Source organism: Canis aureus, chromosome 15 (genome assembly GCF_053574225.1).
Source record: "Canis aureus isolate CA01 chromosome 15, VMU_Caureus_v.1.0, whole genome shotgun sequence".
In the NCBI taxonomy this organism is placed as follows: Eukaryota; Metazoa; Chordata; class Mammalia; order Carnivora; family Canidae; genus Canis; species Canis aureus.
The window spans coordinates 59,926,691-59,949,167 of NC_135625.1; the positions used below are offsets into that span (position 1 = coordinate 59,926,691).

At 46.7% G+C, this 22,477-nt stretch overlaps 1 protein-coding gene and 1 non-coding gene across 8 annotated transcripts in view; both read right to left on the reverse strand.

Moving 5' to 3' along the window:
* Positions 1-1,036: 1,036 nt before the first annotated feature.
* The window catches only part of DENND2A (DENN domain containing 2A), a 104,305-nt gene continuing 82,864 nt past the window's right edge, over positions 1,037-22,477 (reverse strand). For 6 of the 7 annotated variants that reach the window (XM_077850156.1, XM_077850157.1, XM_077850153.1 and 3 more), the window contains 6 exons: positions 16,320-16,497; positions 14,827-14,868; positions 6,702-6,819; positions 5,668-5,913; positions 3,926-4,012; positions 1,037-2,864 (listed from right to left, as the gene is read on the reverse strand). In XM_077850156.1, coding sequence (XP_077706282.1) covers positions 2,833-2,864; positions 3,926-4,012; positions 5,668-5,913; positions 6,702-6,819; positions 14,827-14,868; positions 16,320-16,497 — 703 coding nt within the window. In that variant the 3' untranslated portion in view covers positions 1,037-2,832. The remainder of the gene's footprint in view (positions 2,865-3,925; positions 4,013-5,667; positions 5,914-6,701; positions 6,820-14,826; positions 14,869-16,319; positions 16,498-22,477) is intronic. The other variant, XM_077850154.1, reaches the window with a different exon arrangement.
* Positions 11,657-11,763, reverse strand: LOC144285158 (U6 spliceosomal RNA). Its single transcript, XR_013353543.1, has one exon. It is a non-coding gene; the product is annotated as a U6 spliceosomal RNA (small nuclear RNA).

The window sequence follows — 22,477 nt, forward strand, 5'->3', positions numbered from 1 at the left end:
CTTCTTATTGGCATTAGACGACTGCATTTTTGGACAGATGCTCTGTGTGTGGTGAGACACGAAGGCTGGGGGCAGGGATCTGGTCTAGCCCACTGGGCCTTACAGCCGCACTTTGTTTCTGAACCCAAACCCTGCTATCCATCCAGAATCTGTCCTAAACTGTGAGCTGGGATTACAACTCTGTTTCTCTTGCTTTTGACACTCCCTAGCCTAACTACCACTTTGCAAGTTGTTCACAACTTTTCAGTTGATTTAGTTTAAATGTAAGCAGAGCAGGATGGGAGGAATACTGGAATACTGTAAAGATGGGTAGGTGGGCTCTCCAGGGTCCGATGACAGTCTCTTCTTGACCTGAGTGCTGCTTACACGGGTATGATCATTTGCAAAAGTCTGTTACGTTGTATACTCATGATCTGGGCACTTTTCTGTATGTCTATTTCACTTTAGGCAAAAAATGTAGATAAGGCAATGTACTAAGATGCTTAAACAAAGTTGCTTTTCTATTTTTTAATTTATATTTTATTTACTTATTTTTTAAACATTTTATTTATTTATTTATTTATGAGAGACACACAGAGAGAGGCAGAGACATAGGCAGAGGAGGAGCAGGCTCCATGCAGGGAGCCCGATGCAAGACTCGATCCCAGATCCCTGGATCATGCCCCGAGCCAAAGGCAGATGCTCAACCCCTGAGCCACCCAGGCATCCCCAAAGTTGCTTTTCTCAATGCTCTTTATGGTATTAAAAACTGGAAATAGGGTGCCTCGGTGGCTCAGTGGTTGAGCATCTGCCTTTGGCCCAGGACGTGATCCTGGAGTCCTGGGATCAAGTTCCGCATCAGGCTCCTTGCAGGGAGCCTGCTTCTCCCTCTGCTTATGCCTCTGCCTCTCTCTGTGTCTCTTGTGAATAAATAAATAAAATCTTTAAAAACAAAACAAAACAAACCTGGAAACAGCCTGCATACATAAGAGTAGAGGATTGGTAAAAATAACTTCTAATACGTCTATAAAATAGAGTGTTACAGAGTCATTAGAAATGTTGACAAAATTGTATTTATTTACTTGGAGGTGTTAAGTAAACAATATGAAATAAGTTAGAAAAGAAGGTATATTCCAAAATATTAAAAGTGATCATCTCTGGACAGAATACTGGTATCATAAAATTAACTAATCTGAGGAGCTTGTCAGGTACGAATTCCTGAGCCTCTAACACTCAGATTCCCCCACCCCAGTCTCACCACACATACCTACCCAGGCTAACTGTGATGCACAGCCTGGTTCCAACCATTTTGGGGGCCTTGGACCCCTTTGAGACTCTGATATAAACTACGGATCCTCTCTCCTCAGAAACAAATGGATGCACCAAGTCTTAGCTGTAACTTGCAAGGGGGAGAGGGTCATCCGGGACCCCAGGTAAGACCCTCTACTGTAGAGAGATCAACTGTGCCATCATTTTCCTCCTGTTCTTTTTTCCTCCCCACTTAGAAGACCCCTTGCTCCCAACTCCCTAAAGGAGAGAATCTCTGCCAAGTGGCACAGGCCCTTGGGCCATTGCCCAGGTCAGAGCACATCCCTTTTGTGGGGACCTTTTTGTGGGGACAGCAGGTGTCATCCAGAGGGGATCCGCTGGTGCGATGTGCAAGCAGCGGGGTTGGCCGCAGTGCTGCCCACCTTCTCTTCCTGCATCTTTGCTGCGACCCTTGCAGGACCGGACTTGGGGTGCAGCCTTTTCCCCTACCTCATTGCTTCTGGTCCCAGGGAGGCAAGCCGCCTAGCTGGCACAGTCTGATGAAGGCAACCCCCTGGTAAACATCAACACCGCAAGCCTCTCCATTCATTCTGCACATGTACCATTTCATTTATGCTAGTCTGGGTCCCTACAATGAGATGGGGAACTGTCCATACAATATTAATGGGAATAGGGTCAAGGCTGCGGCTTACATATTTTAAGGACCCCAAGCATATTTTATTAACAGATCTTATGAGGAGATCTCTTTTTTGTGTGTTCCTCCTAAAAGTCACAGACTGCTCCGGCAATGGGTGGATCTATGGCTTCCAAGAGAAAAAAGGCCACCGGGAAGTGTCAGGTCCATCCGGGATAAGAGTGGGTAGCACGAAAAATGGCCTCGGCCACCAGGTGGCATCACTGGCTGGGCCTCGAAGTGGAGCTCTTCCCAGGAAGCCCAAGGCCTCTCGTGTTCCCCTTCTTCCTTCAGACCGATGTAAGGGCACTGCACACACAGGCCAATGCTTTCCCTCGGAGGACTTGCGCCCTGATACCCATGAGCACAAGTGCTGCAGGACCGCCACAGTCCTCCTCCCCTAAACACCTGCGTTTGTCCCCAGCTCTACCCGCAGGAGTGCCTTGTTTCTGGGTCCTTGGTCACTGCTCCCACCCTCCTCCTCTCCTCTTGGCTTCAGAGCCCAGCTGCCAGGCAGGATGAACCAGGGCACAATGGTATAGGGCAGGAGACAGTTTTCTTAGCCCTGGCATAATAAAAAGAAAACCCAAACACTTTTCTTTCTTTTAATACCTAAGATTAAAAATATTTAAAAAAATCCCAAACCCGACAACCCAAACAATCCATTTGAATGTTGGTGACCTGCCTGGTTTCGGGTTCTCTTTCCAGTGCTGTTCTGAAGAAGCTGCCCCCGCTGGGCAGCTCTTGGGCCCTCAGTCCTGGGGAGGCCTGGTGACAGTCAGAAGCCATCCTAGTCTGTAGCCCCACTGGCGACAACCAGGATCCAGCATTTCAGAAAGGCCACTAGGACTGTTTTTTTAAAAATATGGTTGCAACTTGGAGGAAGCTTTTCCTTTAGGCTGAGCTGAAGGTTATTTCTTGTGGAGAAACTTCATCTTATTGCCTAAAAAAAAAGAGAGAAAGAGAACATTTCACTAGGCAGACAAAAGTTAAACCCTACCCTTTCCAGGACGTATGTGGGGAGAATGACTGTGGCCTCTCATGCCACCTCTGGAGCCTTGCCTCATGTACCTCCCCAGCACAAAGGGATCTTCCTCAGATGTGAGGAGGTTTGTTCATTTTTTTCAAATTTATTTATTCATGAGAAACATACAGAGAGAGATGCACAGACATAGAGACAGAAACAAGATTCCTCGCATGGAGCCTGATGCAGGACTCAATCCCAGGACCCCAGGATCACAACCTGAGCCAAAGACAGATGCTCAACCACTGAGCCACCCAGGTGTCCCATGTGGGGAGGTTTGAAAGGAAGAACGTCAGAGCTGTAGAGGAGCATTTGCTCCAGGAAGGTGACACAGGAAGCAATGAATGTAACGTGTCCTTGAGGAGCCACATGAGGAGAAACCCCCAGCAGCACGGGAAGGTAGGAAGGCCTTCTCCAGGAAACCATCTGTCCCATGCAAGGCACGAATACGGCCCACTGACAGCTCCTCCTGTGTTCCTTATCATCCTCAATTAAACCAAAGTCCTTAGTAATTCCTTTGATTTTTTTAAATTTTATTTTTTATAGTAATCTCTACACCTAATGTGGGGCTTGAACTCACAATCCCTGAGATCAAGGTTGCACATTCCACTGACTGAGCCAAAGCCCTTATAATTCTTACATTCCCACTTTTAAGGCTATTTGGAGGCTGGTCCAGGTCTTCCCTGCCAGATACCCCCTTTGGTTCCCCTCAGGCTTAAGCTCAAGTCCCCAGCAGATTTAAGAGTGTGGGAGAGAAGAGTGAAGGAAGATAGCGGGAGGGCCCAGGGGCCAGTGAAGCAGGGAGGGGTCCTCTGTGTCCCTTGTCTATCCTTTGGGGCCGGAGTAGACAGGATGTTAAAATGCCGATGCCACAGTCACAGCCAGCTCTGCATTACTGAGCACCCGCCCAGGTGGAGGGAAGCCACCGGGACTCTGTGGACCAGAGGCTGGTGACGGGGAACGAGACTGCAGGGTCTTACCAAGTCCCTTCAGGAACTTATTGACACCACTGTGTTCTCCACTGGGGAGTGTTTCCAAGTATTCTTGGGCTCGGACCTCAAACAGACCTGTTGGCAAGAGAAATCCCAGCCATTTTAGTTCCTTCTCTCTCCCTCTCTGCTAAACATATTCATTTCCCTACTGCCATAAAAAAAGAAACCTTGCTTCTGAGACGAGCTGCTCCTATAAACATGCTCCGAATCAGAAGGTTTATGAGGGTTTTTATTGCCCTTATAATTGCCCAGCCTTGTGCAATAACTGTCTTTGGAAGACTGTAAAGCTAGCTCGTACATGAAATCCTATTTTTATTCAACAAACACCTTCCAAGTGTCTATACTGTGCCAGGCACGCAGTTTCACAGATGAACCAGACGGCCCTGGCTTTCAGGACTCCTGTAGTCTCCCTTTTCCTCAGTCTCCCCTAAGAGGAACACTGGCCAGGTGGTTGAGCTTCCTGGGAATCCGTCTGCTATCTGTCAGCTCAGGAAGGCCAGACAGGCACCTCAGAGGTGCCTTCAGCTGTTACCAGGGTGTGAGCCTCAGCTACTGTCTTCCTTTCTCCCTCATCTTCCCTGACAGGGGATGCCTTCCATGCTACTTTTAAGCTTTTGTATCTCAACCTTTCCATCAGATAGTGATCTGGAAGCAGATGTTCTCGTAAGCAGAGCAGAGCTTCGATTTCAAGGAATCCTGCCGTCAGCTGTGTGAGCCAGGCTCTAATCAATTTCCGTTTGTCTCTTCAGATACCACTCCTCAGAATAGCTGGAGTGTGGCCAGCCTCTGCTTTTACTTTGCAAAGAGCTCCAGGAATGTAAGGCTTCGGTTCCTTGCCCCAGCCTTTGCCATCACAGCACCGGAGGACCCACACCAAGGCCTGGGGCCAGAGGCTCTCCTGAGACCCTCTCTGCTCTCCCTGCCCACCACGCTGGCTTCTCCCCACACTGTGGTAAGCATCTACCCCACCCAGGTCTAATTCCCATCAGTGCTAGACTTTACCAACATTTCTAGCTTTTCGATTCCCAAAAGGACTTAAGATGATGCAAGAAAGAGAGGGGAGTAATTTGATCCTCCTTCACATATTTCCCCTCCTCCAGCCCTGGAAGTGTGATGGAACCCAGCCAAAGGGGACAGGAAAGGTAAGGAGAGAAGAGTGCAGGAGGGGACCGGGCAGGTTCCCTGGTGAGATGAGCCACAAGCTCCCCAAGTTGGGAGAGTCTCTGCTGTCCTACCTCTGGTGTGGCCAGTCCGGCTGAGTGTGAGGAGGCAGTGACACAGAGTAAGGGGCACAGCCATCCTCTCTCTCCCCGTTCCATTCTAGCCGGCTCCTGCCTAGGGCCACATTCCGGGGAAACCGGGAGGAAAGATGGGAAGAAGGGAGGAAAGGCCTGAGGAGAAGATGAGGGGCCAGCGAGAGATAGGAAAGCGTGTTCTCCAGAGTTGTATCAAGTTGGAAAGATGGAACAAAAGGAGAACCTGCCACCAGAAGCTGGAATGTGGTTCTGGGAGAGGTTGTGAGAAGGGAAAGAGATGGCCAGAGAAGACAGGCAAGACACTGGGGCAGTGTGACCAGCTCCAAGGGGGCAAGAAGGAACCTTCTCTGAAGGGGGCCGGGCTGCTGCTTCCACCTGCGCCCTGGACCCATGACCTTCCTTCTTGCTCCTCTGCCTCTTGGGGCCTGGTATCTCTAGCTGCCTAGGGCCCCCACATAGAAGGTACCCCCTAACCTTTGGCATCCTGCTGGCGTAGCTCTCGCTCCTGGATGAAGCCCCGAAAGGTCTGGGTCTCCATGAAAACCTCCAGGAAGCGGCGGAGGCTCTTGGAGGAGACAGCTTTGCGGAAGGCCTCTCTCTGCAGGGTCCTCTCCTCGCGCTCGCCCGCTGTCAGGAACAAGGAGTAGTGGCCCACGATCTCCACAAAGAAGCGGACAAAGGCCTCGGACACCACCTCATTCAAGGGACTGGACTCCGGGCCTGAGCAGAGTAAGGACGGGTCAGCACTGGTGAGGGCAGAGGGCAGGGGCAGAGCACAGATAGCCCACAGGCACAAGTAACTACTAAAGCGAGTCATAATCTTCCGTGACAAAGGTTACCCAGAGTAATGAAACCATCTCTTCTCCCCACTTTATTTGAGCATTTTAGGGCCAAAATGGGGGAGGTGGGAAACTCTCACAATTCTTTTTTTTCTTTCTTTTTTTTTTTTTTTTTAATTTATTTATGATAGTCACAGAGAGAGAGAGAGAGAGAGAGAGAGGCAGAGACACAGGCAGAGGGAGAAGCAGGCTCCATGCACCAGGAGCCTGATGTGGGATTCAATCCCGGGTCTCCAGGATCGCGCCCTGGGCCAAAGGCAGGCGCCAAACCGCTGCGCCACCCAGGGATCCCCAATTCTTTTTTTTCTAAGATTTTATTTATTTATTCATGAGAGACACGCAGAGAGAGGCAGAGATGTAGGCAGAGGGAGGCTCCCTGCAGGGAGCCTGATGCAGAATTCGATCCCAGGACCCAAGGATCACACCCTGAGCCGAAGGCAGACGCTTAACCAACGAGCCACCCAGGCATCCCTCTTTCTCACAATTAATTGTTAGCATAAGACCCAGACAAAGGGCTCACACACCCAGTTTCTCTCCTTGCACGCCTCTCTGCGACAGTTTTCCTGCTTAACTCCATGCCACGTGGAAGGACTAGTCACCTGCCCATTTGCTGCCCAACTCTAAAGACGGAAGAGTGTTATGCAGTCTGGTAGGCGGCTGACCACTTACCACGCTTGCAGTCCAGGGGTCCTTCATCCTGGTCACTAGCCAGGTCATTCCTCTGCTCCAGAATGTGTTCCAGGGCTACCTGAAGCTTCCTGGGGAGAATGGAATCCTCATCATCCATCTGTAAAGCAGAAAAAAGCAGGTGGGCCAGTGCCCCAGTGCTTCTGGGGATGAGAGTGGCATCCTGGCCAGCAGGTCACACTGGATATGCTGCAGGGCAATCCTGGCAGTTTCTGTTTTAGTGGAAGAAACATGATTTAGAGATAGAGATCTGAGGTTTGAGTCTTGATCCCACATTTTATTTTTTTATTTTTCCACATTTTATTTTTTAAAGATTTTATTTATTTATTCATGACAGACAGAGAGAGAGAGAGGCAGACTCCTTGTTGGGAGCCTGATGCGGGACTCAATCCTGGAACTCCAGAATCACGACCTGACCTGAGCTAAAGGCAGATGCTCAACCACTGAGTCACCCAGGCACCTCCATGATCCCACATTTTAAAAAGGTTTTATTTATTTAAGTAATCTCTACATCCTACGTGAGGCTCACACTCACAACCCTGAGACTGAGTCGCGTGCTCTTTCCACTGAGCCAGCGAGGCGTCCCTCTTGATTTCATTTTTTTACAAGCAATGTGAGCCTCAGTTTCCTCACCTGTAAAATCAGGTACTAATCAATATTTACTTCATTGTAAGGATTAAATGTTATATAGAAGACAGTGATGAAAGAATTTGAAAAATATATAAATAAATGGAAAGATATTCTGTGTTCACGAATTGGAATAATCAGGGCAGCCCGGGTGGCTCAGCGGTTTAGCGCCGCCTTCAGTCCAAGGTGTGGTCCCGGAGACCTGGAATTGAGCCACATCAGGCTCCCTGCATGGAATGGAGCCTGCTTCTCTCTCTCTCTGCCTGTGTCTGTGCCTCTCTCTCCCTGTCTCTCATGAATAAATAAATAATATCTTAAAAAAAAAAAAAAAGAATTGGAAAAATCAACAGCTATCTATCTATAGATTCAGTGCAATCCCTACCAAAATTGCAATGGCTTTTTTTTTTTTTTTTTTTTTTAAAGATTTTTATTTGGGACTCTTGGGTGGCCCAGCAGTTAAGCACCTGCCTTTGGCCCAGGGTGTGATCCTGGAGTCCCGGGGATTGAGCCCCACATTGGACTCCCCGCAGGGAGCCTGCTTCTCCCTCTGCCTGCGTCTCTGCTTCTCTCTCTCACGAATAAATAAATCTTAAAAAACAAACAAACAAACAAACAAGAAACAGTATGGGACTGACATGAAAACAGACACATAGATCAACGAAACAGTCAAGAGCCCAGAAATCAACCCATGCATACACGGTCAACTAATATTTGACAAGGGGGCTAAGAATTTAGTGGGGGTAATGATGGCCTTTTCAACAAATGGCCCCAGGAAATTCATGCAGAGGCATGAAATTGGATCCCTATCTCATACCATTCACAAACTTACACGTGAAACAGATTAAAGAGTTAAAGATAAGACCTGAGGGGGCCTGGGTGGCTCAGTCTTAAATGGCTGCCTTCAGTTCAGGTCATGATTTCATGGTCCTGGGATGGAGCCTGGAGTCAGGCTCCGTGCTCAGTAGGGAGTCTGCTTCTGCCTCTGCTCTCCAAAACCCCCTCATGTGCGCTCTTGCTCTCTCATTCTCTCTCTTTTTTTAAGATTTGTATTTTCCCATTCATGACAGGCAGAGAGAGAGAGAGAGAGAGAGGCAGAGACACAGGCAGACGAAGAAGCAGGTTCCACGCAAGGAGCCCAATGTGGGACACGATTCCGGATCCTGGGATCACGCCCCAAGCTGAAGGCAGATGCTCAACCCCTGAACCACCCAGGCATCTCTCTCTCTCAAATATTAAAAAAAATAAATAAATAAAGATAAGACCTGAAACTGTAAAACTACTAGAAATAAACAGGGAAAAAACTCCTTGACATTGGTCTTGGCAATGCTTTTTGGATATGACACCAAAAGTTACAAGTAACAAAAGCAAAAACAAACAAGGACTACATCATGCTAAAAAGCTTCTGCACAGGATACAAAATCAGTGCACACAAATCAGTGGCATTTCTATACACTAACAATGAGACTAAAGAAAGAGAAATTAAGGAATCAATCCCATTTACAATTGCACCCAAAAGCATAAGATACTAGGAATAAACCTAACCAAAGAGGTAAAGGATCTATACCCTAAAAACTACAGAACACTTCTGAAAGAAATTGAGGAAGACACAAGGAGATGGAAAAAAATTCCATGCTCATGGACTGGAAGAATTAATATTGTGAAAATGTCAATGCTACCCAGGGCAATTTGCACATACAATGCAATCCCTATCAAAATACCATGGACTCTGGCAGCCTGGGTGGCGCGCAGCGGTTTAGCGCCGCCTGCAGCCCAGGGCGTGAACCTGGAGATCCGGGATCGAGTCCCACATCGGGCTCCCTGCATGGAGCCTGCTTCTCCCTCTGCCTCTCTCTCTCCTGCTCTGTATCTCTCATGATTAAATAAAATAAAATCTTAAAAAAAAATACCATGGACTTTCTTCAGAGAGTTGGAACAAATCATCTTAAGATTTGTGTGGAATCAGGGGTCCCTGGGTGGTGCAGCGGTTTGGCGCCTGCCTTTGGCCCAGGGCATGATCCTGGAGACCTGGGATCGAATCCCACGTCGGGCTCCCTGCATGGAGCTTGCTTCTCCCTCTGCCTGTGTCTCTGTCTCTGTCTCTCTCTTTCTCTCTCTGTGTGACTATCATGAATAAATAAATAAAATCTTAAAAAAAAAAAAAAGATTTGTGTGGAATCAGAAAAGACCTAGAATAGCCAGGGGAATACTGAAAAAGAAAACCAGAGCCGGGGGCATCACAATGCCAGATTTCAAGTTGTACTACAAAGCTGTGGTCATCAAGACAGTGTGGTACTGGCACAAAAACAGACACATAGATCAATGGAACAGAATAGAGAACCCAGAAATGGACCCTCAATTCTATGATCAACTAATACCCGGCAAAGCAGGAAAGACTATCCACTGGAAAAAGGACAGTCTCTTCAATAAATGGTGCTGGGAAAATTGGACAGTCACATGCAGAAGAATGAAACTAGACCATTCTCTTACACCAGACACAAAGATAAACTCAAAACGTATGAAAGACCTCAATGTGAGACAAGAATCCATTAAAATCCTAGAGGAGAACACAGGCAACACCCTTTTTGAATTTGGCCATAGCAACTTCTTGCAAGATACATCTATGAAGGCAACAGAAACAAAAGCAAAAATGAACTATTGGGACTTCATCAAGATAAAAGGCTCCTGGGGATCCCTGGGTGGCTCAGCGGTTTAGTGCTTGCCTTCGGCCTGGGGCATGATCCTGGAGTCCTGGGATCCAGTCCCACATCAGGCTCCCTGCATGGAGCCTGCTTCTCCCTCTGCCTGTGTCTCTGCCTCTCTCTTTCTCTCTCTCTCTGTCTCTCATGAATAAATAAATAAAATCTTAAAAAAAAAAAAAAAAGATAAAAAGCTCCTGCACAGCAAAAGAAACAGTCAACAAAACTAAAAGACAACCTCCAGAATGGGAGAAGATATTTGCAAATGACATATCAGATAAAGGGCTAGTATCCAAGATCTATAAAGAACTTATTAAACTCAACAGTAAAGAAACAATCCAATCGTGAAATGGGCAAAAGACATGAGCAGAAATCTCACAGAGGAAGACATACACATGGCCAACAAGCACATGATGAAATGCTCCGCATCACTGGCCATCAGGGAAATACAAATCAACACTACAATGAGATCCCACCTCACACCAGTGAGAATGGGGAAAATTAACAAGACAGGAAACAACAAATGTTGGAGAGGATGTGGAGAAAGGGCAACCCTCTTGCACTGTTGGTGGGAATGCGAACTGGTGCAGCCACTCTGGAAAACTGTGTGGAGGTTCCTCAAAGAGTTAAAAATAGACCTGCCCTACGACCCAGCAATTGCACTGCTGGGGATTTACCCCAAAGATACAGATGCAGCAGTGAAACGGCAGGACACCCGCACCCCAATGTTTATAGCAGCAATGTCCACAATAGCCAAACTGTGGAAGGAGCCCCGGTGTCCATCAAAGGATGAATGGATGAAGAAGATGTGGTCTCTGTATACTATGGAATATTACTCAGCCATCAGAAAGGACGAATACCCACCATTTGCTTCAACGTGGATGTAACTGGAGGGTATTATGCTGGGTGAAATAAGTCAGTTGGAGAAAGACAAACATTACATGGTCTCATTCATTTGAGGAATATAAAAAATAGTGAGAGAGATTAAAGGGGAAAGGAGAGGGGGATCCCTGGGTGGCTCAGCGGTTTAGTGCCCGCCTTCGGCCCAGGGTGTGATCCTGGAGACCTGGCATTGAGTCCTGCATCGGGCTCCCTGCATGGAGCCTGCTTTTCCCTTTGCCTGTGTGTCTGCCTCTCTCTCTGTCTCTCATGAATAAATAAATAAAATATTTTTAAAAAGGGGTGGGGAGAGAGAAAGGAGTGAAAATATCAGTGAGGGTGAACCTAACTCTGGGAAACGAGCAAGGGGTGGTGGAAAGGGAGGTGGGTGGGGGGTTGGGGTGACTGGGTGATGGGCACTGAGTGGGGCACTTGACAGGATGAGCACTGGGTCATATGCTATATGTTGGCAAATCAAACTCCGATACAAAAAAAAAGCTTCTGAACAGTGAGAGAAACCATCAGAAATAGATGTACACTTGTGCACTGTTGGGAGGAATGTGAATTAGTGCAGCGGCTATGGAAAACAGTATGGAGGTTCCGCAAAAAATTAAAAATAGAACTGCCATATGATTTAGTAATCCCACTTCTTGGTATATATCTGAAGGAAATGAAATCATCAATTTTTTAAAAATTTTTTTATTATTTTTTATTTTATTTATTTATTTATTTTTTTAAAATATGGAATGCTTCACGAATTTGTGTGTCATCCTTGTGCAGGGGCCATGCTAATCTTCTCTGTATCGTTCCAATTTTAGTATATGTGCTGCCGAAGCGAGCACTTTTTTTATTATATTTTATTTTATTTATTTTTTTTTTTAATTTTTATTTATTCATGATAGGCACACAGTGAGAGAGAGAGAGAGGCAGAGACACAGGCAGAGGGAGAAGCAGGCTCCATGCACCGGTAGCCCGACGTGGGATTCGATCCCGGATCTCCAGGATCCCGCCCTGGGCCAAAGACAGGCGCCAAACCGCTGCGCCACCCAGGGATCCCTTTTTTTATTATTTTTTAAAGTGGCTCAGCGGTTTAGCGCCTGTCTTCGGCTGAGGGCCTGATCCTGGAGACCAGGGATCAAGTATGGCATTGGGCTCCCTGCACAGAGCCTGCTTTTCCCTCTGCCTGTGTCTCTGCCTCTCTCTCTCTCTCATGAATAAATAAAATCTTTAAAAAAAATTATTAAAAGGCAGATGCTCAACCACTGAGCCACCCAGTGCCTCTTTAGTTTTTTTTTTTTTTTTAGAGAAAGTGCGGGAGGGGAGGGGCAGAGAGAGAGGGAGAGAGAGAATCATAAGCGGGCTCCACACAGAGCTCAATCTCACCACCCTGAGATCATGACCTGAGCTGAAATCAAGAGTCAGACACTTAACTGACTGAGCCACCCAGGCGCCCTGAAATCACTATCTTGAAGACATATCTGCACCTTTATACTCATCACAGCGCTATTTGCAAAGGCTAAGGCATGGAAACAACCTAAGTGTTCATTTGTGGATGAATGAATAAAGAAAATATGATTGTGTGTGTATGTATACACACATGATATATATATATATACATACACATGCACACAATGGAATGCATATACACATATATACACATATAATAGAATTACTAGGCAGTTATAAATAAAAGGAAATCCTTGGGATGCCCGGGTGGCTCAGCGGTTTAGCGTTGCCTTCAGCCCAGGGCGTGATCCCAGAGACCGGGATTGAGTCCCACATCGGGCTCCCCGCAGGGAGCCTGCTTCTCCTTCTGCCTGTGTCTCTGCCTCTCTCTGTGTGTCTCTCATGAATAAATAAACAAAATCTTAAAAAAAAAAACAACCATGAACATGACAGGACTTTCCAGCAGGATGGCAATGCCAAGTTTAAAACCAATTCACCAGAACGCCTGGAAAACCTTTCTGTAATGATTCTTTGCAAGATCTGATAGGATTTAGCCCTCTTTGACAAGTGATAACAAGAAAGTGTATTTTTTTAAAAAAGATTTTAGTTATTTATTCATGAGAGACACAGAGAGAGAGGGGCAGAGACAGAAGTAGACATCCTGTAGGGAGCCTGATGTGGGACTCGATCCAGGGACTCCAGGGTTACACCCAGGGCCAAAGGCAAGGCGCTCAACTGCTGAGCCACCCCGGCATCCCAGAAAATGTATTTTTAAAAAAGATTTTATTTATTTGGAAGAAAGGGGGAGGGAGAGAGAGAGAGAGCAAGCTCAGGAGCATGAGAGCACAAAAGCAGGGGGAAGGGCAGAGGGAGAGGGAGAACTGAGCAGGGAACTCAATGTGGAGCTCAATCCCAGGACCGTGGGATCATGACCTGACCAGAAGGCAGGCGCCCAACTGACTGAACCATCTGATGCCCTGATAATATATGAAAATATTAAAACAATTTAAGATCACTCATTCACTGTCTCCTTTTCAGTCTTCTACCCCAAGACAGCCAACATCCATGTTTTGGTGTTTTCCTCTCAATCTCTTTTATGGATTTTTTTTTAAATTTTTTATTTATTTATGATAGTCACACAGAGAGAGAGAGAGAGAGGCAGAGACACAGGCAGAGAGAGAAGCAGGCTCCATGCACCGGGAGCCCGATGTGGGATTCGATCCCGGGTCTCCAGGATCGTGCCCTGGGCCAAAGGCAGGCGCCAAACCGCTGCGCCACCCAGGGATCCCTCAATCTCTTTTAGAGGCAGGTGCGCACACACACCTGTGCGTGCACACATGTGCACACACACACACACAGTTGACCCTTAAACAACATAGTTTTGAACTGCACAGGTCCAGTTATAGGCAAGTTTTTTTCAATAAATCCAGTACAGTCCTATGAGTTTTTTCTTTCTTATGATTTTCTTTATAGTATTTTCTTTCCTCTAGCTTAACTTACTGTAAGGAGACAGCATATAGTACATATAATATACAAAATATGTGCTGTTATCAATAAAGCTTTTGGCCAAGAGTAGGCTATCGGTAATTAAGTTGTTGGTAAATCAAAAGTTATACAGATTTTTAACTGCAGGGGGTGGTGGGGCACCTGTGTTAAGGGTCAAACTGTTTTTTTTTCTTTACTTTTAATAAAAAATAAGATCAAGACAATAATGTCTATAATCATGTGTCCTGATTTTTTCCACTGATATAAACTTTGTTAACAGATATTTTTAAAAAACATTTTGAAAAAGATAAGCATCTATAGATATAACCTTTACAAAGCTTCTAATTGTTAGAAAACAATTTTGTGGCACAATACACAAAGACTAAATCCTTTGCCTAGCCCTTCCTCTTTGGCCCTTGCCTTCAGTCCTGTTCTCAGCCCAGCCCTGGCCAGGGATCACCCAAGCCCACTGGCCTGTTTTGTAATCCCAGGCCCATCAAGGAAGGAGCCTTTCCAGACCTGGAAACCTGTGTCCCAAATAGCAAAGAGGTGAAAAAAGAGCAGCAGGTTGGAGCTGGCTTTTTTTTTTTTTTTTTATAGATTTTATTTATTTATTCATAAGAGACACACAGAGAGACAGAGAGGGGCAGAGACACAGGCAGAGGGAGAAGCAGGTTCCATGCAAGGAGCCGGATGTGGGACTCAATCCTGGGTCTCCAGGATCACACCCTGGGCTGCAGGCGGCGCTGAACCGCTGCGTCACGAGGGCTGCCCCCCCCTTTTTTTTTTTAAGATTTTATTTATTTATTCATGAGAGACATAGAGGCAGAGACAGGCAGACGGAAAAGCAGGCTCCATGCAGGGAGGCCGATGTGGGACTCGATCCCGGGACTTCAGGACTACACCCTGGGCCGAAGGCAGGGGCCAAACCATTGAGCCACCCAGGGATCCCCGAAGCTGGCCTTTTTACTCACCTGTCTGAGGAAGCGATTATTGACGAGGTCGACCACAAGGACCTGCAAGATGAGGAAAAGGGCTGATTACTGTCACCAGGGCTTCCAGGGTATAGTGATAGACTCTTAGCCTTCTTCCTTCTTGGCATCCAGACAGGCAGCTGGGGTGGAAGGTGGAGTGGCCCATTTGTGGTTTCCTGACGTTGCCACTGTAGCCACAAATGATGAAGAGGGGAGGTAGGGGGTGGAGAAGAGCTTTCCAGAATTGCATGCTTTCAACACTGAAACCACAGGCTGGGCCATGTGTCTACCACAGACTGGACTCCTTGCCCCGTTCCCAGTCTGGCTAAGGCAGAGGCTCTGGGATGGATTTTTAGTGTGTGGGTTTTTAGAGGTGGGCGAAAGATGCTATAGGGCCCATTATTCCATTCCATTCAACTCTGTACTTCCCACTCCTAAGGGTCTCTCTCCTCCCAGCTACCCACTTGGCCTTGTCATTTCTCTTAGTGGGAGAGGAGGAGAGGAACCCAGAGGAGTGGATCCAACTAGAGAGTACAATCAAGCTGCAGGGCCTTAGAGAGGCAAGTCAGGGCTTCTTTCAGGTCTCAGCATGGGCCACTGGCTATGATGGAGGAAGAGCACAGGCCTGCACAGCCACCATGTTTTCACCAACAGCTGGAAACACAGACTGTAATACATCCCAGATGATGTACATATCCAGGAGCTGAGGCAGCTCTCTCCTTTCTTCTCAAACACACACGTGGGGTTAAACTGAGCCATTGCAGGAATCACAGGGTACCCAAACTCCTTGCCGTTCAGAAACACATGCTCAAAGACCTGTATGTGCTGGTGAATACTTTAGGCCTACCTAGGCAATTAGAGGAGCCACATCTGGGGGCTTGGGATGAATTTCAGGGACAGGCGTTCCCCTGGGGATTCAGAAGTTAGTGGTATCATTTAGGCCCCTATGGTTCCCTTGCTGACTGCTGGGAGACATCAGTACATGGGATAGAGATTATTTAGAGGAAGGGACTGGGGCTAAAGACCCACAGAAATGCCAGGTAGGACTTTCCTCATGTGGGTGTAACCTGAAAACCCAGAAGGGGATCATTAAAAACATTTTAGTGACTGTCTTTTTTCACATCAGTGTTTGTAGGGGCGCCATCTTCATCAGCTTTGTTATTAGTCCAAATATAAATTCCAGCAATTGTTAGCTCCTGTGTGCTTTCTTCCTCAGTGTTGGAAAGAGGTGGGAGGGCAGGATAGGGTGGACGGCTACTTACAGATCAAGTGTTTTAACATCTGGCTAAGTTGTGGATTGTTGCCTTTCTCCATGGGTGTTCAGGCCAGTGGGTTCATTTAGAGAAAACTGAATTTGCAGTCACCAAGGATCTACTGAAGCAGGCTTGGGGGTTGTATCCTCTGACGTGGCATGCTTGCGGTGCCTTAGCCAGCACCTCCCCTCTACCCTCTGGTCCCCACCAAAAGGGAATAGGGATGTCCCCAGAGCTCACCTCTTCCAGTGGAAGCTCCCTGAGCAGCGGCAGTGAGCTGGTGAGCAGCCCGATGAGGAAGGGGGTTGGTGAGCAGACGATGTCGATCATGGCAGGTGGCAGCACGGGGATGTAGGTGTGGTGCCAGGTGAAGGGGTAGATGACAGCCACCATGGCGTGGCAGCACTTGGACAGCGTGCTACAGCAGAAGGTAGAGAAGGGGAGATGGGGCAGATTCAGGGAAAGCTCTGGACAGGGCCTGCTCAGCCTCACAGGGTGGGCAGCCTCCGTGGAGGAGGCTGGAGAGAAATGTGGGCACTCCATCCCATAGGCATGTTTGTCAGAAAAGGTGTCATACACGTATTAGGTACATTATGTAACACAGTCCTAACACAGATTATCCAGGCACATGGAGCCTATGTGAGGCTTTAAGACACAGCTAGAAGGATGAATTTCATGCCTCAGCTAATTTTTGCTAGTGTTCCTTCACACGTGAGCTACATTCTTGTGACATTTTGATCATTCACTTCCACCCCTCTTTCCTAAAACCCTTCTATATCAACTAAAGTCTCTTTTCTCATGGATGCTTATGAATTTCTTATGCTTCTATATTCTAACACTAGCTTTCTCTTTGTTCTCTTCCACACATTTGCTCAGCCAAGCATGAACACCTAGGTGCAATCAAAAGAAATGGGGCAACTCTGGTATTTATATGGCAGCAGTCAGCTCCAAGGCTCTGTTGTGTAAAAGTGAAACTCATGTACAGTTACCCCTTACCCAGCATTCAAAACTTAAAAAAATAACAACACTGGGAGTCTCCCTTAAAGAAGAACAATCATGGAACAGCCTTTATTGGCAAGCCCCGAGCTCCTGTGATCCCTATCCCCCGTGCTCTGCGCGGAGCCTGGGTTCATGCATAGATGACTAGCTGGATTACCCGGGACTATCAGCTGGAATGTCAGCCCCACCGTGCCACACACAGGGATGCCCGGCAGCCTCTCCAGGTGAGCAAGAGCTGACTTTCTCTTCTTCCCTGCATTTTCTTGTCACTGGTGAGCCTGCTGAGGGCAGACCCTCTCTGCTCCCATTCTAATATGCTGTTTCTAAAATGCCATGGGATTTAAAACTTCAGAAGCTTGTTAGAAATATCTGTAAGAATAAAATATAGGCAAGGGCCTCCTCTGGGTTCTCCTCTGATTATATTGCATCTTCCGCAGGGCACAGGCCTTGTAACCAGCATTTTGTTTGAGTGTTTGCACCAGTTCTCAGCTCTGCTCTGTTAGGCATAACTGCAAGGGAGCAGAGCCGGATAGATGAATGCTTCCTTACTGGATTCCACTGACGTCAAGCACCTATACAGGCAGGCATACTTTGGAATTCTGTGCCAGAGTGCTGCAATCAAGCAAGTATCTCTATAAAGGCAGTCAAATGACTTTCTTTGTTTCCCAATGCATTTTTCCTAAGGCATCCATTTATCTTTTTTTTTTTTTTTAAAAGATTTCATTTTATTATTTATTCATGAGAGAGAGAGAGAGAGGCAGAGACACAGGCAGAGGGAGAAGCAGGCTCCATGCAGGGAGCCCGACCCGGCCTCCATCCCCAGTCTCCAAGATCACACCCTGGGCTGAAGGCGGCGCTAAACCGCTGAGCCACCCGGCTGCCCGGCATCCCTTTCTCTTAGATATTCTGGAATGTAAATACTGTTAGTGACTTGCTCACCCTTTGTGTTTAATTTCCTTGATCACTGGGACACCTGGGTGGCTCAGCGGTTGAACCTTTCTGCCTTTGGCTCAGGGTGTGATCCTGGGGCACAGGGTTGAATCCCACATCGGGCTCCATGCATGGAGCCTGCTTCTCCCTCTGCCTGTCTCTCTGCCTCTCTGTGTGTCTCTCATGAATAAAATCTTACAAAAATGTTTTTTCTTGATCACTGAATGTGTGGAATTTACCTTGTTCTAAAACTTTTAAATTTTAGGACTAATCTGTCACTGTGTGAGCAGTATACAAAGTTGATCTGCTCGCTCGCATACTACAGTTGTGAGGACACAGCTGAGGAAACTAGGATGTTAAAATAAAAAGGGGATAGTTGGGCTAAAACAGGTCTTCTCAGACTACACCCTGCAGCCCATTACTGAGTCCTGAAATAATTTTAGTGGGCTGTAATCAGCATTAGAAATACCAAAAAAATAGATGAGAAGAGAGTATGCTGCATTTTGTTCCAGGTGTAAGTGACTACCTGTGTGCTTGCATGTGGTGTTTGCATTAAGTCTCAACGTGAGAGGCATTTCTCATGACACGGCCTGCAGTTAAAAGGGTCTGACGTCAACGATTTGGACCATAGAACAGGAGGCTGGAGGCAGGTGGACAGTGATAGTTCAGTTGGAATTCTGGTATGTGGGATGCCTGAGTGGCTCAGTGGTTGAGTGTGTCTGACTTTGGCTCAGGGCATGGTCCCAGAGTCTCAGGATCAAGTCCCAGGACAGAGTCCCATGTCAGGCTCCCTGTATGGAGCCTGCTTTTCCCTCTGCCTATGTCTCTGCTTCTCTGTGTGTCTCTCATGAATAAATAAATAAAATCTTTAAAAAAAAAAGGAATTCTGGTATGTTCCATGTTTTACGAGGATGTTGGCTTTCATCCCCAAGTGACCAGGGGGACTTTAAGGACTGGAAGAAAGAATTCCCTGAATGGAGCCTCATGGATTAAAACCCATCTCTTCTGATAGCACATTTGCTATAAGCTCTTAAATGTGACGTGGAAGAAGTGTGGCTCCCGCGTGGGCTGCGGCGGTGGGAGCTGTCATGTGGAGCCCATGTCAGCAGTCTCTGAAGCTTTTCACTTCCACTTGCTCCCTAACAGAGAATTCAAATGCAGTGCTCACACTGAAGCATTTTCAGAGTTGTGGTTTAAGCACTTTTGACCCCAGGGAAATTATAGGATCACAGAATTTTAGACACAGAGCCACCTTACAGATGGAGTTCATCTTATTTTGAATCTTTTTTTTTTTTTTTTTTTTTTCTTGGAAGCTTTACACCTACTATGGGGCTTGGACTCACAATGCTGAGATCAAGAGTCCCATGCTCTACTGACTAAACTGGCCAGGCACCACCCTTCTTACAAATTTTAATAGCTAAAAAGACCGGGAGGAAGCTGACCTCTGCAATGGGGTGGGGAGAGCCACGAGGAGAGGAATGGAGGCATGAAGAGGCATAGTGTGAAGCCTTTGTGGTTTCCTCAATCACTGAGATAGAAAAATAAATGTGTTTAACTTTTTTTTTCCAACTCAAAGAAAATGCCTTCTGCCCTCTTGCTTTCTTGCAGCCTCATCCCTGGAATGAGAAAGTGTAATCAGTTGCTGGCTTCTCTCTGTGGCCAGAGCACCCTGTGGCTCCTAGGGGAGGCCTAGGCAGTCCAGCAGCTCTGGGAGACTCCCCGCTATCCCTGTTCAGCTGCAGAGTGGGAACCGGCTGGATGAGGAAGGCAGTTGGAACAGGTCAGGAAGAATGATAAGCAATGCCAGCACTAGCCAGATACACACAGTGGATGAATAAATGTTCCAGAAAGATTGAATTCTTTTATGCCACTGGAATGCACTGAATGAAAGGACAAATGAATTCAATATTGATGGGGACCAAAGATGACAACCTAGCTGGGTACGCTGCTGACCACTAGGTAGGTGCTGCCTCTGCTATGTCTCCTAACAAGTGGTTTTTGTTTGTTGGTTTTTAAATCATCTGATGTGCTGTTGCAGCTGGAGCCAAATGTTTCACACCTGGCTATCATTAGCACCTCACTGGCAGGCACATATGGAGCATAGGGCGCTCATGACAACAGGTGGGCAGTGTTTGAGGAGTGGCTCATTCCTCTCGCTTATTAGCCCACATCAATATGCTGGAAAAAAAAACCCACCTCTCCCTCTTGAAACACTAGGAGGAAAGGTCGAATTCTGCAAATTGTATAGTGACAACTGTTCCCCCAAAATAAATGGTAGAGGAGAAAAAGATGGGATTATTTTGAGTGTAGTTTGTGTTTTTCTCAGTCTCTCATGCAAGTGCTAATGGAATTTTATTCCCAGGCTCAAAAAGGCTAGAGGAACCTTCCATGAGGGGTGAGGTGTGGGCACTGCTAGGATGGGTGGTCTCTTAGGAATATGAAAGAACAGGCTTTGGTTTGGGCGACACTGTGGATAACTTTTCAAGTGTGCTTGCCACACAGCTTTCCTGAGCATCTGCTGGCTGGAGGAGAGGCAATGTTTTGGAGGAAGTCCTAGGACCAGAGCCCTCGCAGCTGGCTCTCGTTACTGTGGGGGTAGAGGAAAGCAACACCAGCGTACAGCTGTGATCGATTTGTACAGAAGGAGGGGAGGGAGGTGATGCCCATGTGGGAGGCTGGCTGGGCCACAGGGTTTAAAGAAGCGCACAGAGGAGAAGAGTCAGGTCCCAGAATGCTTTGCTATTTGGTGGTGCCCCATAAGGGCTGAAGCACTAGTCTAGAGCCATCAGGATGCACTTGTGTGTACTGAAGTTCTCCTAGGGAAGACACTTTGGTTCTGGCTGCTAGCAAACCTCTGTTGCTATATGTGGGGTTACTATGCTCAGCAACCTTCCAATTTATCTAGGAACCAGTAAGAACTGAACACAGAGCCTTCTCTAAAATGCTACCAGAAAAGTAAACAATGTGTTTGCTAAGTTAGACTCCCCAGGAATTTGAAGAATGATCCCATCAGCATCTGTTGGTATCCCAAGCAAAGTATCTCTGCTAGTGTATCTATTATTCCCAGGAATATGAGCGAAAGGCAAACTTCAGTCTGGTCTGGTACTTGGGGAGACCTAATGGGAGGTGGATGTCACATGCACCAGCTACCATATTTCCATCACTGTACTTTCACACCTGGAAGTAACATGTTGCCAAACTTTAAAAAAACATAGGCTGGGCCTCAAGAAAATGGGCTCTGCTACCCTCTGTATGATCTCAGGTAAAAGCCCTGAACTTCCTCATCTGTAAAATAAGTAGAGTGGCCTAGATAATTTCTAACTTCCTTCCAGCTTTATTTTTTTTTAAGATTTTATTTATTTATTTGAGAGATTGAGCAAGAGAGAGCATAAGCTAGGGGGAGGGGTAGAGGGGGATGTGAAAGCAGACTCCCCACTGTGCAGGAAGCCCAAGTTGAGGGACTCCACTCAATCCCAAGACCCTGAGATGATGACCTGAGCTGAAGACAGAGGCTTAGCCATTTGAGACACCCACGCATCCTTTCTTCCATGTTTAATGTTTACAAACTACATATCTATGAGAGAGAAAACCAGGCACTAGAAATAGCTGCAAAGTGAAAAGAACCAGGGCCATCAGAAGATAATCCAAGGCTCATTAGTGGAGACAGGACAGAAGAGTAGTGAAGTTGCCTCGGACAAACTAATAGATAAAAGTACCAGAGAGGTTTTGAGTCCTTGCAGTGAGCTCCACATAAAGGTGGCAACACAAAGCAAGCACAGCCTGGGAGCATGTGACCCTGATGGAAGATCTGGAACAAGTTTTTAGCCCAATATTTTGCTAGTGATGGGTCTGAGGTAGAAGACAATTGTGGTTATGCTAGTCTCTAAATCTTGCTCCAGGGACGCCTGAGTGGTTTGGCAGTTAAGTCTTTGGCTCAGGGCTTGATCCTGGAGTCCCCAGATCGAGTCCCACATCAGGCTCCCTGCAGGGAGCCTGCTTCTCCCTCTGCCTATGTCTTTGCCCCTCTCTGTGTCTCTCAGGAATATATATAAAATCTTTAAGAATAAATAAATCTTGCTCCAAATGTTATCTTCTTGCTGTTCATATATTTAATATTTAATCAGACTGATGCCATTATGTTACTAAGTTGTGTTTTGCTTAGGGTTTTGCTGAATTAAATATATGTACCTCTAAGACTGTTAGCCACTCTGAGGACTTCTGAAGTAGTATTTTGGACGTCAGACCACCCTGCAGATAGGCCTTGGGCAGCTGTTCTGCCTAGAGAGGGAATGTTCACAAACTCTACCTTTTCCTTTATTTTAAAGATTATATTTATTTATTTGAGAGAGAGATAGATATGCAGGAGTGGATCCCAGGATTCTGGGATCGTGACCTGAGCCAAAGGCAGACAATTAACCGATGGAGCCACCCAGGTGCCCCTACCCTACCTTTTTCTGAGATGGCAAACA